This window comes from Parasteatoda tepidariorum, chromosome 8 (genome assembly GCF_043381705.1).
Source record: "Parasteatoda tepidariorum isolate YZ-2023 chromosome 8, CAS_Ptep_4.0, whole genome shotgun sequence".
NCBI lineage: Eukaryota > Metazoa > Arthropoda > Arachnida > Araneae > Theridiidae > Parasteatoda > Parasteatoda tepidariorum.
Window position 1 is genome coordinate 73,519,023 of NC_092211.1, and position 22,233 is coordinate 73,541,255.

Genomic DNA, 22,233 nt, shown 5'->3' on the forward strand with positions numbered 1-22,233 from the left:
AAGATTAATTTTAAAAGGGAAGGAAATGAATAAATATGTGAAATTATGAGATTCCACCCGATACAAATAACTTGTTAAGTCCGCGAGAAAAAAAAATTTAAACTTTGTTTCGGTAAATTTTGACTCTTGATCAATCAGAAAATGCCGAAACTCTCAAATGAAGTTAGATGGCGGGAACTTTATTACTAATCAATGTAACATATAGTCTTAAAAATTTGTATTTATTGCTACAGACTAAATTTTACTTTGATTTTTTAAGGTCTTAAGCTTCGTTGATCTTAAGATTAGGTCTTAAGCTATGTTGAGAAACGAAGTCACGTTCTATTCCCCTCCAGACTGATGTTTAGTCACTGGGTTACCATGAACCCTTGGCCATTGGCTTTTACTGTTTCTATTAAGAAATATGCATGGATTATCAGGTATTTGTTATCGTAAGGCTGAGCTCTATCGAATTGTAAAATTCTGCTTGTCTTCTTACGAATGAATATTAAAATGGACAAATGAGTATTAAATGCCGAAAAGATAAGAGTACCAAATATCAAAGTTTCCTGTCAGTCAGTAAAGCTTCGAAATTTTATTGCCAACAATATTCCTTAGTCTGTGGAATGAATTATACTCAGAAACGTATTCAAGGTAAAAGCTGTAAATTTATAACTTAATAACTACTTCGAAATAGACAAAATAAATTTTATACATGATTTTCGGAACCTAAAAAACTATCCGTAAGAAAATCAGTCTGATCGGCGTATTTCACTTTGGGATGATTCTTTGTTCGAACAATTATAATAAGTTACGTTTTTATATCGTCATATTTTATTATTGTCTTCAAATGAAAGTACTAACTATTTAATTTTTCATACATTTTATTTCTAGATCAAAGAGAAAAAAATACTAAGTCATTTCTCTGACTTTTACTGTTCTCCATGTCTTATAATTAAATACGATTTTTATAATGATATGACCTTAAAAATTGTGGGAAAAAATATTTCTTTCCATTGAGGCAATATGTTTTTTCTTTTTCATTTATTTCATTGGAAACATCTAGAACATCTACTATGTTATTTTCTGATGAGTTTTATTTCATTCCAGTATTTCACAATTGAAAGATTCTATCATTCGATTTTTAATAATCTAGTGTAAAAGGCGGGAGTTAGAAATAAGTACAAGAAAAGCAAAGATGTTTAAAAAGTATAGTCTTGACGTAGCCGATTATGTAACTATTTCTCTAACTCTCTTGTTTTCAACAGGTATAGGATTATTTTCCAGATATTTCGGAGGAAAACAAAAAACGACGGCAGATTATTTGTTGGCTGGAAAAAATATGCCAAAGTATCCTGTTATCTTTTCTTTAATGGTTACCCTTACTTCTACCACATCTTTTCTTGCATCTCCAGCTGAAGTTTACAAATATGGTATAGGTATTACCATGTCAAATTTGATGATACCCGTGGGAATGCTTTTATCATCAATTGTTCTTATACCAGTGTATTTCCAGTGCGAAGTTTCAAGTATTACTGAGGTATGAAAACTAAACGTTACTAATTAAAAATTTCAATATAAAATCATATTTATTGTAAATTTTAAAACGCTCGTGTAAGTTTATTATTCAATTTTAGTTTAAATTATTGCATTCTAAAATTGAATAATTTAATTTATTAAATTACCTCTTATTATTTTTATTTTTTTATGTTTGTATATTCTTACAAGTTATAAGTAGAAGCACACTATTGTTTAAAAAACCATTACAAATTTCTCAGGACAATCATGTTTCCTTAAATGATTTCATGGATTCAAATGTAAATGCAATCCTCTATAACGAAGTTTATTCTTTTTATTTTGATTATTTATACGCAGAACGTTTTACACTCTTTAATTTAAATTTACTAACTCAAAACAACGCAATTGTCTAGTATTTGAGCTCCAATGGTGCAATTCTTAAGGCAATGGCTAAATAGAGAATAGAAGGGCTAGGTCACACTCCTTTGAAGAAACTCGTGACGCTCCGAATTAAATAAATTGTTTCGCATGTAACATTGTTTTCTATATTTTTTTATTTATTTTGAGGTGATTTTCTTCTCATCTGATTTACCTGTTACCGAGCCTGGGCGATATCTCCCAGCAAGAATTATTATAAAACACAAAATGAGAAAGCTCAATTTTCCATTCTTTATATCAGAAAATATAAAGGTGACATCAAATGAATTATAAATTGTGCTGGAAGAATTCATCCTGCTGTGAATAATGTTTCATGTTTTTTGTTTAGATGTTTAAGAACAGTTAATTTCGCTATGGAAATCGATACCGTCTTGTAACTTTAAACAGAAAAAGAGAAAAAAGTTTACAAAGTCAAAAAAATAAAATCCTAAACTTCAAAAATAAAAGCTATGAATACTTAAAAGTTCTTCCAAATTAATAAAATATTTTTAATGTCATTATTCAAAATATTTATGTGTTTGAATTATAACGTCTTAATTTTAAATATGTATGAGCAAGTGTAATATTTTCATTATTATATGCTCAAAGATTATTTTTTTAGTAATTAGCATTTAAGATTTTTGTGTCCTAGTGATAATATGTACAAAAAAATTGCTATTACAATTGTAAATAAGAAAATAGATTAAAATTAGTCCCACTTAATAAAATATAACGACACTTTAATAGTTACATATTATTATCGAACAACATGTTACGATAAAAGTTTTCTTACTTGCTTTCATTTATTTAACAGTAAAAGTTAAAAACTAAAATTAGAAAATGATAAGAAAACAATGAGGACAACCATTGAGATATTTTTCTAGCTTTAAAATATTTTTTTAATTTTTAATACTATAAGGAATACCAAGAAAATGCATGAATACTATATTTTTGAACAGAAATAATTTGTTAGCAGTGTAAAGTTGAACAGCTATTATCAGAAAAGCGTCGAACATTCAACTCATTTCTTACTGAAAGCAGGCAAGTTTTCATATCCTCTAGTTCTGGTTTTTAAGATCTGTGTGGATGATCATGAGGAGGGGAATCGTAGCTTCAGCTTTGAGTATGGAATGAACCAGCACTTCTTTATCTTTTCTTTAGCCCTGGGTCAAGGCACCGAGCAGTTATGAGGAAAGACCAAGTTTCTACCCCCACTAGCTAGACTTGATATATAATATACCACCCAGCTTCAGATCAATAAGTACCAACCTGACTGGAAAAACGATTGGTGTTCATTGCTAGCCACATTGACGTCATTAAGCCTTTGGTCTCGAAATTGTTGAGCCATGACCTCCCTCCCAGTTTGCCAGACTAACTGATTGTAGCAGGACTAACTGATTGTGTTTTTACTTTAAGAAAGTAAATTATCCAAATCTTAAGGCACGAAAGATTGATATTGTAAGATCTCGTCCTGGAGACATTTGAAAAGGACAAACCTGGTAATTCCTTATATTTGTAACAAATACTCAAAATTTACACCCGTATTACACAAACTATTATATTTTTAAATAAAAGAAATTGATAAATTTTCATATTTGCAAGAAAGAGAAGCACTATCTTAGTTATAGAAAAGTAGCAGCAGTTACAGAAAAAAAATTTGTTTCTATGGAAAAATTAATTGCCTGGATATTGTTTGACGAAAAGCTTTGTTATGTACAATAAATTATAACTGAAAATTCCCTTACTATCCACTGTACGCTTCCCTTCCCTCGTATTTTTATAACTGTCGTTAAAAAGCAGACCCATTTTTAATATTACGACTAGAAATGTTCAATTCCGTACCCTTGTAATTTTGAACCGAATCCAGAAGACAAGGAAACTTCCGAATCAAGTATTGGGAAAAATTTGCCTTCGTGGAGGACTTTTTGATGGAACTCACCTGCATTTGTGTTAGATGGAACGGAAAACCATAAAAACCTCCTATGGTAAACCTGACGGCAAGGGGACTCTAACCCATGATCCGTCTACCACTTAAGATATTTTACGTCAGCACTGTGGTCGGTGACAGCCGGGTATGGAATTCGTATCGACTTGCCATTGCTGGGATTCAAACCCGGTTCTTCTCATTGGAAGGCAAATGCTCTATTTTTTGAGCCAACACAGCTCTCTTCACTCTTTTTTAAGAAGAGTGTTGATTTTGAGGGAAAGAATAGAATCTCTTCTACTAAGACAAATGAGGCATTTTTTTTTCATTGAATGAGACCTATTTCGGAACGATTAAATTAAAGGTTCAAAAATTATGATGTGTTTTATGCACAAAAGGCGCAAATTGTACTATTTACACATCTCGTATAACTGCCTAAACTAGTGAAAACAATTGGAGCAGTTTTGACACTGTTGCAGAGTTGTCTTTTGAAATGTCAGTTCTAAAATTTAGTGAGGCATTGAATAATTTAAGCATTAATTATGCAATTATAGCGTGTTGAACAAAATTAGCGCACTTGTTTTAAAGCACTTTCTTTTAATAAAGAAAAACATTAAAATAATATCCTTCATACAAAAAATCAGCATTATGTCAAATTTGACTTATACTTATCAAATTGAAAATGATTTGTTCTAGTTCCTGGAAATGCGTTATGGACGAATCATTAGGTATCTGGTTTCTGTTATGTTTCTACTGCAGATGGTAAGGAAAAATATAGAAATTGCATAAAAAAATAATCACTGTTTCAAAATAAGATGTTATTTTACATTTAAGCATTTTTTAAAGGTATTCTACATGTCTATTTCTCTTTATGGAGCAGTTTTGGCATTGAGTGCTGTCACAGACTTGTCTTTTGAAATGTCAGTTGTGTCCTTGGGAACTGTTTGTGCTTTTTATTGTTCCTTGGTGAGATTGTTTTTAAGACAAATTGACTGATATTTTTCAAACTGCTTAATTTTATAGATAATATTTCCAATAAAATTTTCTTCACGTGATTGTATTAAACTAAAATTTGTTTAATACAATCACGAAATTTTTTTTTTGCTCATCAAAAAGTTTAATAAAAATAATAATTTAAATATTTGTTCTAATTTCACTGCTGATTTTCCGAGTAATTTGATTTAAGATTAAAACTTAACTTGATGAAACATATTTGACAGGGTTAACTAGTAACCCTTTAAAAATATAAAGTAAAAGTAACAAAATAAGTAAATTCATTGCATCGTGCTATAATAATTTGACATTTACCAATCAAAAATATTATTGAAGTTATAAATAAATATCTATCTCTACCCAACTTTAACAAAAATAATAAAATCATTTTTCCTTAAATTCTTAGTTGCTGGACGCAGTTACTCACATTAAATATTCGAAAATTTGGCAGTTGTATCATAAATTAAAAAACAAACAATTTTTCTCTAAAATCTATCTAATTGAAAACTTTCGAACATTTTCTCCCATCGTGATTTGAGGTGGCTTTCTGTGTTTAAATCCGCCATTAAGTGACTAACTAGTGGCAATAAAGATAAAAGAGTGAGAACAACTGTAATAAATTTTGTAACAGTTGTCATTTCTGTGATTATATATCCTCGTAGATCTCGTTTCATTTCATTGTGTTTTAACTGGCTAAAAAAAACGTATTGAGTAGTTTGTTATCAAACTATAATGAGTAGTTTTTCTATCAAACTGAGGTACTTTTGAAGTTATGCTACAGTTAATGGCAGTTTTATGTAATATAATCGTAACTACCAAAATACTTCACGTATTTTGAAGCCAATTAAGTAATTTCTCTGCAATTTTTTAAAAAAAAAATAACTTTACCTAAAAAATTAGAACCTAACAAGTTAAGTCCTTTTAGAGTCATAATTTTTGTTTTAATACGTATTATGTAATTATGCACTCATTCAATTAAATAGTTATGCTAATAATTAGATAGATAATTAGTACCCGGTTTCAGGATTCACTGAAATTATTTTTAGCAGTGTATTCTATTAATCTATGATATAACTAAATTCCATTGACTTTTGATTAAAAATAAAATATTTAGGGTGGGTTGAAAGCTGTTTTATGGACAGATGTCTTTCAAGCTCTATTGATGATAACTTGTATATTGGCTATATACACAGCAGGAATCTTTGATGCAGGGGGCATAACTGAAATTATTCAAAAAGCCACATCTGGAAACAGGTTGAGTTTTTTCGAGTAAGTAGGTTTTTAAATCTATTTTACTCATTGCAACGTTTTTGCATTAATGTTCAATACAGCGAATTTATTATTCTTTTACATTTACTTATTCCAACGCTGTTCTAAAACATGACTTGGTGATAAAAAAAAACATGTAAAAAAAATGAAATTTCCTGAGTGTAAAATTTATTTTTGACATGTTTCAGATTCATTCCAGATATGACATTACGATATGGATTCTGGGCATGCGCCACTCAAGGGCTAATATTGGGAGTGTCATTCTTTGGAACAAATCAGATTGAAGTGCAAAGATTGCTCAGTCTCAGTAGCAGTAAACGAGCAAAATCGTATGTTTGTAAGACACGTAAACGTAATATACATCTGGATTCATAAACATTGTGTGCTTAAGTAGTTCTATTAATTACTTAAAAATTCCAACATTTTGATAATATGGGTATCATTGCTCACATTCTAAAGTTCCTATAAGTAAAGCTCACATTCCCTAAGTTTGAAGTTAAAGAGTATCTTATGGTCAACAGTATAAATTAAACACTTTACTTCATCTACCATGTCATTCGGATGAGTGCTTATTTAAAGCTCAAAATATGCTTATATTAAAGAAATGGTTTCTTTAGCAAATATATGATGATTTTCTATTTAAGATGTGTGAAAAGGTGTATTGTCTTAGATCTATAAATTCATAGCTTTAAGTTATAAAATGCCAAATTCATGTGAATTAAACCAGAGGATTTTTCTGAAACGTTACTATTTTAGTATTGGAGGAAGTTTAATTAATTATAGAAAGTAGTATTTTTTTTCAATGTATGAGATTTTGTAACAGATCATAGACACTTTCGCATCACATATTTCAAAGCGGCAATCAGTTTATCTTTTCAAGCAACTGTTTTAGATGAAATATGCATGTTTAAAAACGTTGTGCATAACAGGGAGTGGTATAAATGTTGGGACAAACGCTTAGGGGAGTTAAGGTACATCAATAGGATGAAAATTGCATAAGAACCCATGCTGGGAAATGTCGTCATACGCTGCTGGGACATTTCCCTATTAGGAAGGTTATGATAGAGCATAATCATAATAGGGAAGCATTCATTTCCGATTATTTTAATCCTGATGATATGCCGAAGTTTATCTCAACATTTATGCTATCCTCTGTAATATATAGCGTTTTTAAACTTATATTTTTAGTCTAAAAGTAGACTAACAATGTTATATGAAAAAAAACTGTAGCTGTAGGAGTGAAACTTAATTCAGATTCGAAGTCTTCACTTCCGAATTAGGCAAGAAAGTATAAATGCAACAAAAATTAGTATAAATGCAACAAAAAAGTTTCTAATCAGTGTTTCTATGAAAGAACATAAAAAGAAAAAGTAACACTTGCTTTTATGGAAAGTATAGAGAAATGTATACGTTAAACATATAATTGAAATATGTATCAGTTTCAGCACATTAAACAATGCTTCTCTTATCTAATAAAGCTTAAATTACACTTCTTTTTGATCCTCATCTCGTTACCTCCTCAAATGCAAGACAATTGATAAACCTCACTATATATACTCATTCGAACCCCGCTATATTGAACACGGTTTAGAGTGAACTCCCGGATATAGTGAACGAAATGTTCGGTCTCGTGCCTTGCTATACACGTATAATGTTATTTTTTGTAATAATTTTGAAATTTATACTTCAAAATAAATACATATACCGATTTTTAAAATAATCTATAGAGGGGAATGTAGCGATAAGCATTTTTTCTTGTTTGCTTCTTTTGTCTCTCTTTCCCAACCCTAAGCAAACCAAGCAGATGCTTCCAACCCAGGCAGATGATGCACCTGTAAGGTGTCAGTGGGATCAATCTGTCAGATGGAATGAGTAATTATTCATTATTGGTCAAAGGGTTGGACACTAATCTATGTTGGTAAGGCCCTCATGTTAACTCCTTTTTGCTGTCAGTTCAGTTAAAAAAATCCTGCAAACAAGTGTCTCAAATTTAGCGAGCAGTAAACGTAATGGCGAGCAGTAAACGTAAAATGTTCTCCATTGATGATAAAATGGGCATAATCAGAAAAATTGAAAATGGATGCAATCAAGCTGATATTTGCAGGGAGTATAACAAACTATCCAAATCTGCAGTTTGTTACACATGGAAAAATAGGCGATTAATAATTTCTGCTCATGAAAAAAATTTAGATGGCAGAAAAAAGTTGAGAAAGGATGATCACAAGGATGTTGAGGAAACTTTACGGAAGTGGTTCACTAATCGAAGAAGCCGCAGTCTTCCAGTATCTGGACAAATGTCGATGAATTTGCTAAGCGATTCTATGAGACTACTTTTAGTGGCAGCGATACTATAAGACAACTTGAGTGCCAGGTTAGACGAGTTTTTAAAAGAGGAATAACAGAGATTCAGGAAAAATTATCTGACAGTTGGGAAGTGTTTCCATATCCGATGTTGAGGATTGCTCATCAGCTAAATATTACTATTTTTTTTTTGTACGCAGGACGAAGAGTAATGAAAAGTAACTCATTTTCTTGCTACTACATAATACTTTTATCCAGTTCTTATGCTTTGAAATTTTGAGACATGAATATCAGAAAATATCGCTAAAAGGTATAATTTAATTTTACAGAACCCTTCGAATGAGTAGTTTACCAATGTTTTTGATGCATTCTGCTTGCTGCTACATAGGAATAGTGTTATATGGCGTTTATTATAATTGCGATCCGATCTTGAATAAAAGGACAACAGGATTAAGCAAATATGATCAAGTAAGTAAATATACATACACTCAAATACTCATAAACTACAAATTCCCCCGAGATTTCTCGTTGTTGTCAGTCAGATAAAAGGACAAATTATTCATGGCCAGCCCCCAAGTTTTCCAAACACTGTGAAGTTGCCACAATGGCTCAGGGAACAGAGCTTTCACCTTCCAATGAGGTGAGCCGGTTTCGAATCCTGGCGATGGCTGGTCGATATGAATTCCGCATCCGGTTTGCACCGACCGCATTCATGACATGAAATATCTTCAGTGGTAAAAGGATCATGGGTTAAAGTATGATTGCCTCCAGGCTAACCGTGGAAGTTTCTAGTGGTCTCCTCTGCTTGTAACGCAAATACGGGTTACTTCCATCAAAAAGTCCTCCAGGAAGGTAAATTTCGCCCAATACTTGATCCTGGAGATCCCTTGGCTTCTGGATTAGGTTCAAAATTACAAGGCTACGTAGTTGAACATTAGCAGTTATAAACCCAAAAATTGTATCGGCTGTTCAACGTGGGATATGATATAATGTAGACACTCTGAAGATTTTACAAAGTAAATGGAGGCATTGTCCTGCTTTAAAATCTGTCTTGGGAAACCATTTCTCCCAGAAAATGACAATAAATGAATTTCTAGGTGATCGGCAGTCTACGTACAATGTGGGGAAGAGGTGGAGTTAAAATTACCCACATAGCCGAAGTCTTCCCGTACAACTGATGAGCCTCCGCTTTGCTATATAAAGGAGAGGAAATCATCTTCTCTTCTTATGTCATAATAGTCGCACCCAGGGCCCACCTTTATTTTTACTTTTTACACACCTCTTGTTATAGTTTCGACACGGGTCACTGCTATTTTTTATAATATCACAATTTTTTGTAGAACATATTGTAATCAGAAAAAGAAATGAAAATTTTCTGCAAATGAACTGCAATATTGAACCTCAAAATGCCATGAATAGGCTTCAGCGATAGTGTTTAACATAATGTGTCTTTTCCCGTTGGCCCCATCAAGGCTAACTTCTACGGAAAAAAATTTATAAATAGAATAAAAAAGCTAGAAGTTTATTTACTGACATTTGATAGTAGAGAATATTTGGCCAAAGTCAGGTTTTCCAAGAACATGCTCACAAGATCTTACAAAGTGGTAATTTTTGGATAATGTGCCCTATCTCGTAATTTAAAATCGCAAAAAAACGTGAAAGGATGTCCTCAGTAATGCTGTATTTGCAGCAAAAAGAAACAGTTTCAATCTAGGGCAGAATTGAAATGCAGAATTAAAGTATTGGCGACATCACATATTTTAAGTCGTACGAAAATGTGGTGGATATTTTGGGTTCTATCCAAGGTCAATTCATTTCTGCGGGACACTTTTTTTTCTCCTCCTTTTCTTATTTGTCTTATTGTCTTCTTTATAAAGACTCTAAATATATTTTTTAAAATAATAAGTTTTAAATGTTGTATTCTGGATAAAGTATGAAATATTTTTTTTAGATTGTCCCGGCTTATATTGTGCAAAGATTTAGCTCCTATCCGGGATTGACAGGTCTATGCATAGCTGGTGTCTTCAGTGCCGCCTTGAGTACAATTTCTTCATGCCTGAATTCTGCTTCAACCGTAACTGTTATAGATTACTTGATACCACTCTTTCAAAAGAACAATATATCTGATTTAAAAATCATTTTCTTGGCTAAAACAATGTGTAAGTTAGGAATGATAAAATCAATACTGTGAGAATAAATATTTATTGAACTTCTATACACAGGGTGAATCCTGACTATTACACCAAGGTGTTATCGTAATACAATTTAATTAAATATCTTTTAAGATTAGAAACTTCATGAAACAATGTAATGTGTTGATAAATTTCTAATAGTTTTCAGAGGCTATTGTGTTTTTTATCACTTTTGTAGTATTCGGTGAGAAATGAAAATGTAAGCCAACCGCCATTAATTACTTTTCAAACAAATGATCCAGGTGTTCAATTAGTTTCCTTTTTTAGAATGATATAACAGCATTCATTGAGAAAAAAAAAGTTGAATCTAATTTTATGTAGTTTTATGGATGAAAATTTACTGGTAACAGAGCATTGAGAGAGAAAATTTACTGATAAGAACTTAACACATAGTTTTTATTCTAAATTCTACTTTTTCAAAAGTTATTGACATTATTATAGTAAGTGATTTTTTGAAAAATGTTTCTCATTTCTTATTGCTTTTCGTTACATATTGCTTTGCTGCTCAAAGTTTTTACAATTTAGAAATTTGAAAATACGAATATGAGTTGAAAAGTGTACAAGAACTGCAGTGGAGTAAAACAATTACAATTGAATTGTTCGGTCAAGATTTATTAACTGTTAAACTAGTAAAAAATCCATCTACATCAATCTACTGTCCACTGAAATGCATCTAAAAACTAGAAATTTAATCTATTGATAGGTCCATTTTGTATTCTAATTTTAACGAAAGATTTTGCAAATTATTTATCCACTGTAAAATTTGAGATCTTTGTTTCGTCATTATATAAACTCGCACTCGATTTGTATGAATCTAAAGTAACAAAAAAAAAGAAGAAAGAAAGTGAGATAGACAGAAAGAAGGAAAAAGAGATTTTGTGTTACCAGATGTAACTCTTAAAATTTATAGACAAATTTTTAACAATTAAAAAAACTTAATTAAGAGCGATAAGAACTATTCTTTATTTGAATAGTTATCTGTGTTCTTTAGGTCAAAATTTTCTTTTTCAAGTTCAGATGATTAATTTCCAAATCCAAGTAATTCTCTATTTCGTTATGAATAACATATTAATAAAATTTTCATACATAACGCTATAATAATTGCATATTTAGAGATCGAATTGCTCTGTGTTTTTGTGGAAAATAATAACGTTTGAGAAGAAATAATCAATGATGAATGAGACAGGGTCTAACAGGGTGCAGAGATTTTCTGAAAAAATATTAAGAAATTCCAAAGGAGACTAAAATATTTAGAACACTAGGAACTAATACACGCGCTGAAAAAATATGTTGTCTCCATATTTTTGCAGCTTTAAGTGCTAAATTCGTGAATTTAAATTGTAAGACCGAGCATGTAAGACAGTACATGCTTGTTTTGAACACTAATTACAAAAATTATAATTAAAAATACCATTTCATTTAAGTAATACATTCTGTATACGTTATGTATAGTCTTTTTACAATTCTTTTTTTTAATCTTATGTAGCTATTATATATGGTGGAATATGCATTGGTTTGAGCTTTATATTTCAACAAGCCAGCAGTATTCATCATTTGACTCAAGTATTTGTTGTGTTACCTCAGGGCATTGTTTGTGGAGTTTTCCTGTTTGGAGTACTGACAAGGAAAGCTTCCGATAAAGTAAGCTTTGCCTTCTTTAATGCATCGTATTTATATTTCAGAAAGATTTTTTTATTTTTCCAAAAAAGTTTTTTTTCTTCTGATCTTTCAATATAACAATTCTGGAGTATGCAAAACACTTTTGTATTGTTTTATTTATAAGTATTTTTCATTTTACATACAAATAAAATCTTCTGGAAAATTTAGCAGCAAATTTAGGTAGTAGTATAACTTTTGAGAACGAACTGCGAAATAAAAATACATAAAAATTGTTGGAAATTTCTCTCTATAAATTGCATATGAGAGATAAATTATTGATTTAAATTAAGTGAAAAAATAAAAAATAAGAAAACTACTGAGTTCAAAAATTTTAAGATCTCCTTAAAAGTTAGAACAAATCTTCAGATTTAATTAATAACATGTTTGATATGCGTGCCAACAATGCCTAGGATTGTTCCCAAAAAATCGAATTACAAATCTCGCTGAATTGCAGAGACAAAAATTCTTATTTGACCTATGATATGAGCTCAAAAATGCTTAAACGCAATTTCATCAAGGCAATGCGCTTGCATTACGAACTCCAAAAGTACTCTGCATTCAGCCACCAAGTTTTAATTGGGTACTTGCACTTCTAGAAGAAGAAGATCACAAATACCCACATATGTGACCTATGACGTTAGCACCAGCAGTGGAACTTCATAGGTCACATATGGCATGTGAAAATTGAGCTAAGTTTCTCCACATAAGTTAGAATGTTAATTAACGTGAAGTGTATTAAAGACAGAGCCGCATCGCACATCAAATTTGTTGAAATAGAATTCTTTCTCATTTACGACTTTTACTTAACTTAGATTTATTATTTGTTTACGACTTTTCTTGTAACCATGATACATTTTTGTTTTGCGTACCTGTCAACTTCGTAATATAATTAGTTTGTTTATGTTCAACATGGCTTCTTACCTGTCTTCGTGTTTAAATAAGTAACATATCATGAAAGAATATAGAATGAGTAACTTATGAGAATTTAAACTTGACGGGTTTGGCTTACTAGAAATAGAATGGAAAGAACAGTTGCTAACGTAAATAAATGCCACGTTTCAAAAACCTATCAGAATCGCGATACCAGCATTACGTCACTGGCAGGTATATCATTGAATCTTTCCAGCTGATCATAATGTATTTTTTTAATGTAGTTTAATAATTTATCTGACTCTCGAATTTTCAAGTGCTAGAATACAATTTTAATGGTTTAGGACCTAGCCTTAAATATGCATATTATATAGAGTCGACATTATTTTAAGTTATGAAATCGGAGGCAAAATTATTCTTTTTTGGAATGAGCATTCCGCTTTTCCGTCAGATTCGGATTTCTGTCCCCAGAGTATGGAGGTAGCTGCAGTCTGGAAAATGTGGTCCTAATAGTTTGATCAAGAAAGTTTTAGACGCCTTAATGTTGGTATTACTTTTTTGCGTATTTCACTATATCTCGAAAACTTTTTCAAGTGAATAGAAAAATGTTTCCCCACGATTAAACAATTCGTTTTTATAATAAATATTCAGTGTAAAAGTCTACAAAAATTTCAGTCTACAAAACTACAGTATCCCTCAGCAATAACATATAGCGAATTAAAATTTTGAAAATATTGAGAAATATTTTAAGAAGCCATTATACTCTATAAAACACAAGAAAATGTTCCCGATGAAAATTAGAGCAGATATACATATAAGGATATAAATTGCAAAAATATAATAAAAAATTTCGTAACTCCTCAGCAGCCAAAAACAAAAATACATACCTCTCAGCGAAACAAGTATAATGTTTCGTTATATTATTATTATAGCAACGTGGTTAACAACAAAAGCTGTAATTCATGTTGCTATTGACAGGACCCTACACAAGCAAAAGCATAAGAGCTCAAAGATAATGAAAATACAAAACCGAAATTTTTTTACCATATTTAATCTGCTAACATTTATTTAAATACTTAAGCACGAAATATAAAATTATAAGAGTTACAGAAGGCAATATTTGGTCTACTGAGTTTGTGTTGAAGTTGAGTCGTCAGAAAAGTTCTTTAAATTAGCATTCATGAATCTCAATTTTTGTATTGAAAGCTAAATTTAAATGAATGCTAAATGATGAAGGAACACACTTTTTTTATTTAAACACATTATATAATTGACTTATCAAGTTCATTACATAATTTAACAATTAAATTTACTTAATTTCAGTGTATTTCCGTCGCTGCAATAATGACCTACATAATAATGGCCTGGATAGCTCTTAGCTCTTTGCATGTAGGGTATATTCAATCTACATTACCCCTGAGTGACAGCATGTGCTCTTCATCACAAAATGAAACGATGTTTGAGAATTCCACCATGGTAGAATGCTTGAACTCTACAAACTGCAGTTCAGTATCACCAATATCAACTATTGGGGAGTAAGTTGGAAAATTATTACAAGCTAATTTTCCCGATAAGTTAATATGCCTATCGCATCAACTGTTCCAAATTTTAGTATATATGAATTGCATTAAAGTGGGTAAGTATAAAGTTTGTGTAATAAATATCAAACTAAAGTTAACAGCTAGACTGCTGTTGTTTCAAATAGCACTTGAACAAGCCAAGATAGACTGACATTGAATATTTGCGACTTAAGACAGGAAGAAGGGATTTTCGTCTGACAAGAGAGCGCCGCAAGGGTGAAAGGGCATCTTAGCTCAGAATCCCATGAATATGGCAGCATCAATTATTCGCTAACAATTTCCTCAAATTAGACATAGGAAGGAGGGGAAGGATATTTTCTCCAGATCTATGTTCCCATGGTACTGCTTAGCGACCGATCACAGGACTTTTGAATTCAGAGATTTTACTGCATGGTGTGTACTCGGTGGGACATGCATGGATTGGTGAGACATGTCTGAATCTCTTTGGGGCATGTATTTAATGGAGTTAAGAATCAAACACATCCCCTCCGTTCCAGAGTACGATGCTCTAACCATTGGGTACTAATTGCATGAAAGTATATTTTTTCAGTATATATTTATTATTTTTTTTACAATTTTAATTAACATTGATAGAAAAAATTTTGAATTATGAGGTATACAATTTTTTACATCATTTTAAAAAATGTAATTTTATTTAGCAAAATACAAAATTTGAGTGAAATAGATCGAATAGTTCAAGACATCGAACTTTAAACAAGATGCAGTTTCAAAATTCAGTTTCTCACAAAGTTCATTTTTCGCACTGTACTCATCGAAGAATGTACTTTTTAGGTTAAATAAGTTCCATTTTTAATTTATTTGCCTCTTTTTAAGATAAAACACTCGATTTCATGTCTTGTCCTTTCTAGCCCTGTGTCATGCAGTTAGTATGAAAAATAAAATTTAAAAAAATGATTGTTAAAAAATATTTGCTCTGAGTTGCGTTCGTAAAATCAAAATTTTAAAAAACACAAAATATGTTCGAAATGATGCTTAGTAATCGTTTTGGCAAATTTATTAATAATATTCCAATCTGAACCCCTTGAACCTTTATCTTCTCAGTCTTAAGCTGTTTTATTTTCTTTTTTTTAACTAAAGACATTAACGACCTTTACACATTATTCAGGATGTTCCAAATTTGAAGGGGAAGTCAGCCAATTGAGAAGATTGAATGAGAAATTCCTGTTTTATCATAAGTTAATTATTTGTTTACCAACTTGACGAGCTTGGTACATTTAGCTACGTAAAATATCTTTTTTAGGCTTACATAAATATAATGATTAATTTTACATGAATGATTTTTGACAACAATAAACTGTTAGAAATTTCTCGGAAAAATGGTTAAAGAGCAATTTATTTAATTATCATTTTACCATATTCAAACAAAATCGTCAAATAATCATAAATAAGATGGTATTCAAACTATTAACAATCGGAAAAAGCGTTTATTAACTCATATCATTAAATATAGTTAAACAACCAGAATTTTATCACAACAACTAGGCCCACCTGATGAAGCATCTTAGTTCATTGCAGATGAGTATATTTTGTAGCCGAGAAGGGTAATCTGCCAGTGTCATGACCAACAGAATTAGAATCACCGCTATACTTCCACAATTCTCTTCAACACCTGCGGATTTCAAGTGTCCTGTACTTCTCAGTTTGTGACCCCGGGTAATTAGAATACGATGCTCTGATTCACCCATACTTGGCAGCTTCATACCAGCTGAACAATCTAAAATGTACACTTAAATTTCTTTTTCATGGTTTTAAAGCCATGATAGCTGTAAATGGTTAAAAAAAACGTATCGTTTTGTGTTCATGTTTTTTTAACCCTACTAGTTGTAAATGGTTTCAAAACGGTAAGGGTAAAAAATTTTCTCTACCGTAATCATTACGGTTAATTGGATAAACAGACTGATGCCAGTTATTTCACCATAATTTCAGAATGAAATTTCTGACAGTGTAGCTAGAAATTAATATAAATTCGGTAAAGTAGCAATTCAAATGCATAACGAAAAGGTAGAATGACAATTCTGAACATGGGTTGTTATGTCCTTCTTATTTCTTATAATATGCCTTAACCTCCCCTCTAAGTTCGAAATTGCTATACTGTATCCCTCTATAGTATTAAATAAAGGTCCCAAAACGTTTTTATCTGGTTCATTATGACACCCGCTCATGGGAAATATCATTTGAACTTTTTAATTCCAGCCAAAGTTTGGATCTTTTGTTTTCCTTTTTCGTAGGAAAAATTACAGAATTAAAAAAATTATAGTTGTTTAAAAAAGATGTCAGTAATATATATTTTTTTGTTCACATTCTGGTTTCACAACTATATCTGATGAAGATTTTTTTAAGTACTGATAACTTTTTGTTTATTCTGAAAAAAATTCATACTTTAAATTAATATTCATCTCTTTTTTAAATTCATGTCATCAAATTTATAAAAATTTGATGTAAAAAAAAATTTTTTGCAAACAAATATTTACGTGCTTTCGTAACTATTTTTGGAGAAGATCTTTTTCTTAAGTACTGATAACTTTTTGTTTATTCTTAAAAAAATTCAAGCTTTAAATTAATATTCATCTCTTTTTTAAATTCATGCCATCAAATTTATATAAATTCGATTTAAAAAAAATTTTTTTTGCTAGCAAATATTTCGCGTAGTTTCGAAACTATTTTTGGAGAAGATTTTTTTTTAGTACTGATAACGTTTTGTTTATTCTAAAAAAAAATCATGCATTAAATTAATGTTCATCTCTTTTTTAAATTCATATCATCAAATTTTTATAAATTTGATGAAAAAAAGTTTTACTAACAAATATTTCACGTGGTTTTGAAATTATTTCCGAAGAGAATTTTTTTTAAGTACTGATAACTTTTCGTTTATTCAAAAAAAATCCATGCATTATATTGATATTCCTCTCTTTTTTAATTTCATATCATCAAATTTATATAAATTTGAGGAAAAAAATTTGCGAACAAATATTTCACGTGCTTTCGTAACTATTTCTGAAGAAGATTTTTTTTAAAGTACTGACAACTTTTTGTTTATTCTTAAAATAATTCATGCATTAAACTAATATTCATCTCTTTTTAAAATTCATAAAAAAAAATTTTTTTTGCTAACAAATATTTCAGGGACAGCTTTGTACTATATAAAATGTCTTTCATGTGGTATGCTTTTCTTGGTTTCCTCCTCACCATTGTTTTCACCTCCTTTGCTGTGTTGATCACGGGTAAGTGTTTTCTTGAAAGAGATTTTTTTTTAAAAAAAAATTCATTTAATCATAAACTAACTGAATTCCCACTCCTCTCATGATATGAGAAAAAAAAAGAAAATAACCAATAAATCATCACTGAACAACACTACAAAAATCATTTACAAAAATGAAAGACTTATAGCAATACAATTAAAAAAGCTAACAAACAATTCCAATATTTCCTTTATTTATTATACATTCTCCTTTTCGATAGATTTACATTATTAGATTGAAAAAAACAAGTTTTTATTAGTACATCTCATCAAAATAATTGCAAACTGAATCATTTGGCGGAAAGCCGATGCTTGAGGCCAACTTATGATAATCATTTTGGCAAAGCAATTTTCTTTGGCACTTCCAAATTCGAAGGGAAGTAAAGACCACTTTCAGCAGCATTTATATTAAAGCTGTCTGGCATTGGGATACAATTTAAATAGATTCTAAATATACCATAATTCATTGTACGGATATTCGCATATTTGGTACTTATTGCAACTGCGCCAATTTCCTGAAATGCCAGTAGTGCATATTACCAAAATTAATTAAACATCATTGTTTTTATAATTCATTATCCTCCAAAACACTGCCTCAACTACTACTCATAATAAAAATAGGTAAAACACACTACACAACATGTTCGACTGTTCAACGACGGTCATAAAATAAAATAAAATAACAGCATGACGATTTTCTTACGTTTATTTTTAACGAATTAGTATCATGTATCGATTAATTTTGCTTTTTAGTATATAATTCATTTTTTTAAAATTTGTCCTATGACCAAAATTAACTAAGTAAAAATGGTATGAAAATGTTTTACTCTTAAACGTACTGGAATCATTTCTCCGTAAACTTTCCTTCTTAGAATATAGCTTATTGTTTCTCAATTAATACCCATAATCAGGATTAAAAAAGTATCATTGGCTCCAATAACAGTTTGGCAATTTTTTTCTTTTCTTAAGGAATTAATACTATTTCTCAATTAATTTTTCTCTTTAGTTCATCCATGTCTTATTTTTTTTAACTTCAATTCGTAACTATTACCAAAATTAATTACACATCATATGCATCAGCATTTGTATGGCAATTTCTTACGCTTCTCCTATCAGTAACTCCATTAAATTTGCTTTTTAGTGCATAACTCATTTTATTACTATTTCAATTAGTACATGTATTGGTCCTCGTTAAACTGTGCTACCGTAAAGTGCTCGACTTCGCGCGCAGGTCGTCGGGCTACCGAAGCGGGGGTGCTATCCCCTGCGCAGAGGATCAAAATTGTGATGGCATGTCTTCGGATCATCCTCCAGGATGTTTCCCAGACCGTCGCCAATAGCCCATTGTACAGCTCTAGTGTGACGTAAATTAACAGCAACAACATCAATTAGTACATATTACTTAAATTAATCAAACAACATTGCCCTTAATAAAAGTATGGTGATTATATTACAATTGATTTAGGTTTCTAGTATTATGTTTTTTAGATATTTTTATATATTTTGGTATATTTTTTACTTCGAATACGTTTTATTTTAAATTATTTAGCTTTAATGAAGCAACTTTTTAAACCATATTTATAAATAACGCGTGGTTTTAGATAACTTTAAAAAACAACTTTATTGAGGTATTTTTTTTATGCTGCCACTTTCACATCAATCATTGAGCATATCTGATATAAGGAATAAAAATTACTAAATATTGAACTTACAATAAATTTTTCTTTAATGAGAACTATAAGCTAGTATCTATCTATCTATCTATTCATCTATCTTCTTATTATATATATTTTTTTCAGGTTGGAAAAAGAGCATGATACCTGCCAATTCTAAATGTTTAAGTCCAGTAGCTCGATTATGGATAGATAAAAATTATGACTCTAATCAGGAACAAAAATAAATCTTCACCAATACAATTTTGATACTTACGTCAAGAAACTCAGCTCTTAAGATCTTCAAGATAATTTTTTAATTTGAATTAAATTAATATCTAATATCTGCCTAAAGAAGAAGACTATTTTTTTACTAGAAATTAACTCTCATTGTTTTATGTATTTACATGATGTTAAATATTATGTAAAATTTTATGAATGGAAATTTTATGTGAAAATATTTGAACTCAACAAATATAAAGTAATTAAGCCACCTTCAGAGTATTTCAGTCCATTATGTCAGTTATTGCAGTTATTGTTCATGTATACATGATGTAACAAGCTGTTAAATATTGTATTGTAAATGTAACAAGCTGTAAAGAGCATAGCAATATTAGCACATCAATGAAAGATTAAGAGAAATGTATAATTCTCCAATAGTTTGGCAAAAGTGTTATAAAAATTTCTGAAAAAATTGCTAGGTATTCTTTCCACTCGGGGAGTAATATTTTTTTTATATAAGATATGATACTAAGGTCCAAATAAAGAGTTAGAAATAAGAAAATTTTATTAGAATTAATATATTTTTATACTATATAAAATAATATTACATACTTACACTATATAAAATAACAATTTTTACGCTATATTTGTTTTAAAAATGTTTTATGCGTAATAAAACTGTTGTACATAAATAGTACGTAAATAAATTGTAAATGTTTCAATATTTTGCATCATTTTAAAGACCTTAATTTTACATGACGAAATACGAAATTTGAGCAAAATCAGTCGTATAGTTCCTGATCAGATCAAGTCAGATAGTTGAAATTCGATACCTCAGGAGCTATTCTACCTATTAAGCTCAAATTTCGTATTTTGCCATGTAAAATTATATTTTTCAAAATGATGCAAAAAATTGTAAACCTTACAATTCAAAATTTTCTTGACTATTATTAAATAAAATAATAAAAAATGATAAATATTTAAAATTTCTTTTTTGCATGGAATTATCTTTGAACAAATGAGCTTTATAATTCCGTGCAAAAATTTTTCAATTCTCTTTAAAATTGTCCGCAGATATAGACCCCTACTCCTGACCAAACTATCGGGACTATATTTCCCAGATTGCTTCTACCCCCTATATTTTGGGGAGTCAGAAATCTAAATCCATGAACAACAACAAAAATGATGGGTTTATTCAGAGAAAGTGGGTTCTTATGTCTGATTTCGTAACTTAAGATATCATTGCCTTTATCGATTAGCATGCTTGAGATCACCCTCTCGAATTATTTAGATTAAGTCCTAGAACGTGATCATCTAATCCAGGGATGGGCAAACTTTTTAGGTAGAGGGCCAAAAATCGAAAAAGAAAAGTTTGGTGGGTAATGCAAGAATTTCTAAAATAAAGAAACAATATACAAGTTTTAATTTAAATGTTTAATGAAATTAATAAAATTGAGTTTTAATTTTTAAAAGTTCCTCAGATTGAGATTCATCTTATATATTCACATATATTCACGATCACAACGAACTATAGAGGGCGTTGTTACATGAGACGAATACCTGCGATTTCTATATGAACAGTCATTCATTTACTCAGGAGACGTCTTTAATGTAGCACGTAGCATTGTAACGTTCTTTCTTTATTGTGGCTTATTAAATTTAAAAAATTAAAATGTTTGATATTCTTTCTTATGCAAACGAAAACAAAATGGTATCTCTTCTTTTTTAAGAAGGAACATTAGTTTTACTAAATTTAATGATATAACATGAAAGGCTTATTTAAACTTTACATTCCATAGTTTTAAGAATCATATTACTTCAAAAATTAAAATGAACAAAAAGTATACATAAGCTTCATAATTTTATAAAATTTAATTTTGTAAAAAAAGTTTTTTGACAACAATTTTTATTAAAAACTTTTAAGTTTCAATAAAAATCATTATTTAGAAACAAAAAAATGTAAAATAAAGAATGCTTACGAAACAAAACAAAAAACAATTCTTCTTTGACGCCATTTTTTAGTGCTACGAAAATTCGTCTTTAGGATTTGTCAAAAACAAAACAAGATGCAATTTTATTTTCTCAGGAGCGAAATATTTTACCAAGAAAACGAAAAGTACTAATTCCCATGATATGAAACGTTGTCTTGGTAAACGTACGTTTTGGAAATGTTATTTGGAATCTTATTTATTAGAGTTAATATGTCGACACAGAAATAGAGATTGTTAAGATAGAAAGTAAAATAGAGATTGTTTTGAATCTATGTTAAACACTATATCGGCCCCTTTCCCACCGAAATCCTATTGACTACTTTGATTTTAAATAAAGTGTTTCACTTTATAATTTGCTGCAAAAATTTTAGGTGTCTATTGGCGGCATTTAAAAACCGCCAAATCTG

General features: G+C 30.1%; 1 protein-coding gene across 1 annotated transcript; it reads left to right on the top strand.

Moving 5' to 3' along the window:
* Positions 1–1,144: 1,144 nt before the first annotated feature.
* LOC122271966 (putative sodium-dependent multivitamin transporter) lies at positions 1,145–19,861 on the top strand. Its single transcript, XM_071183929.1, has 11 exons — positions 1,145–1,519; positions 4,535–4,600; positions 4,685–4,804; positions 5,946–6,100; positions 6,289–6,429; positions 8,731–8,869; positions 10,353–10,560; positions 12,080–12,234; positions 14,446–14,657; positions 17,847–17,944; positions 19,761–19,861. Exons 1-11 carry the CDS (start codon positions 1,178–1,180, stop codon positions 19,859–19,861), a joined length of 1,737 nt encoding a protein of 578 aa, XP_071040030.1. The 5' UTR covers positions 1,145–1,177.
* Positions 19,862–22,233: the final 2,372 nt, after the last annotated feature.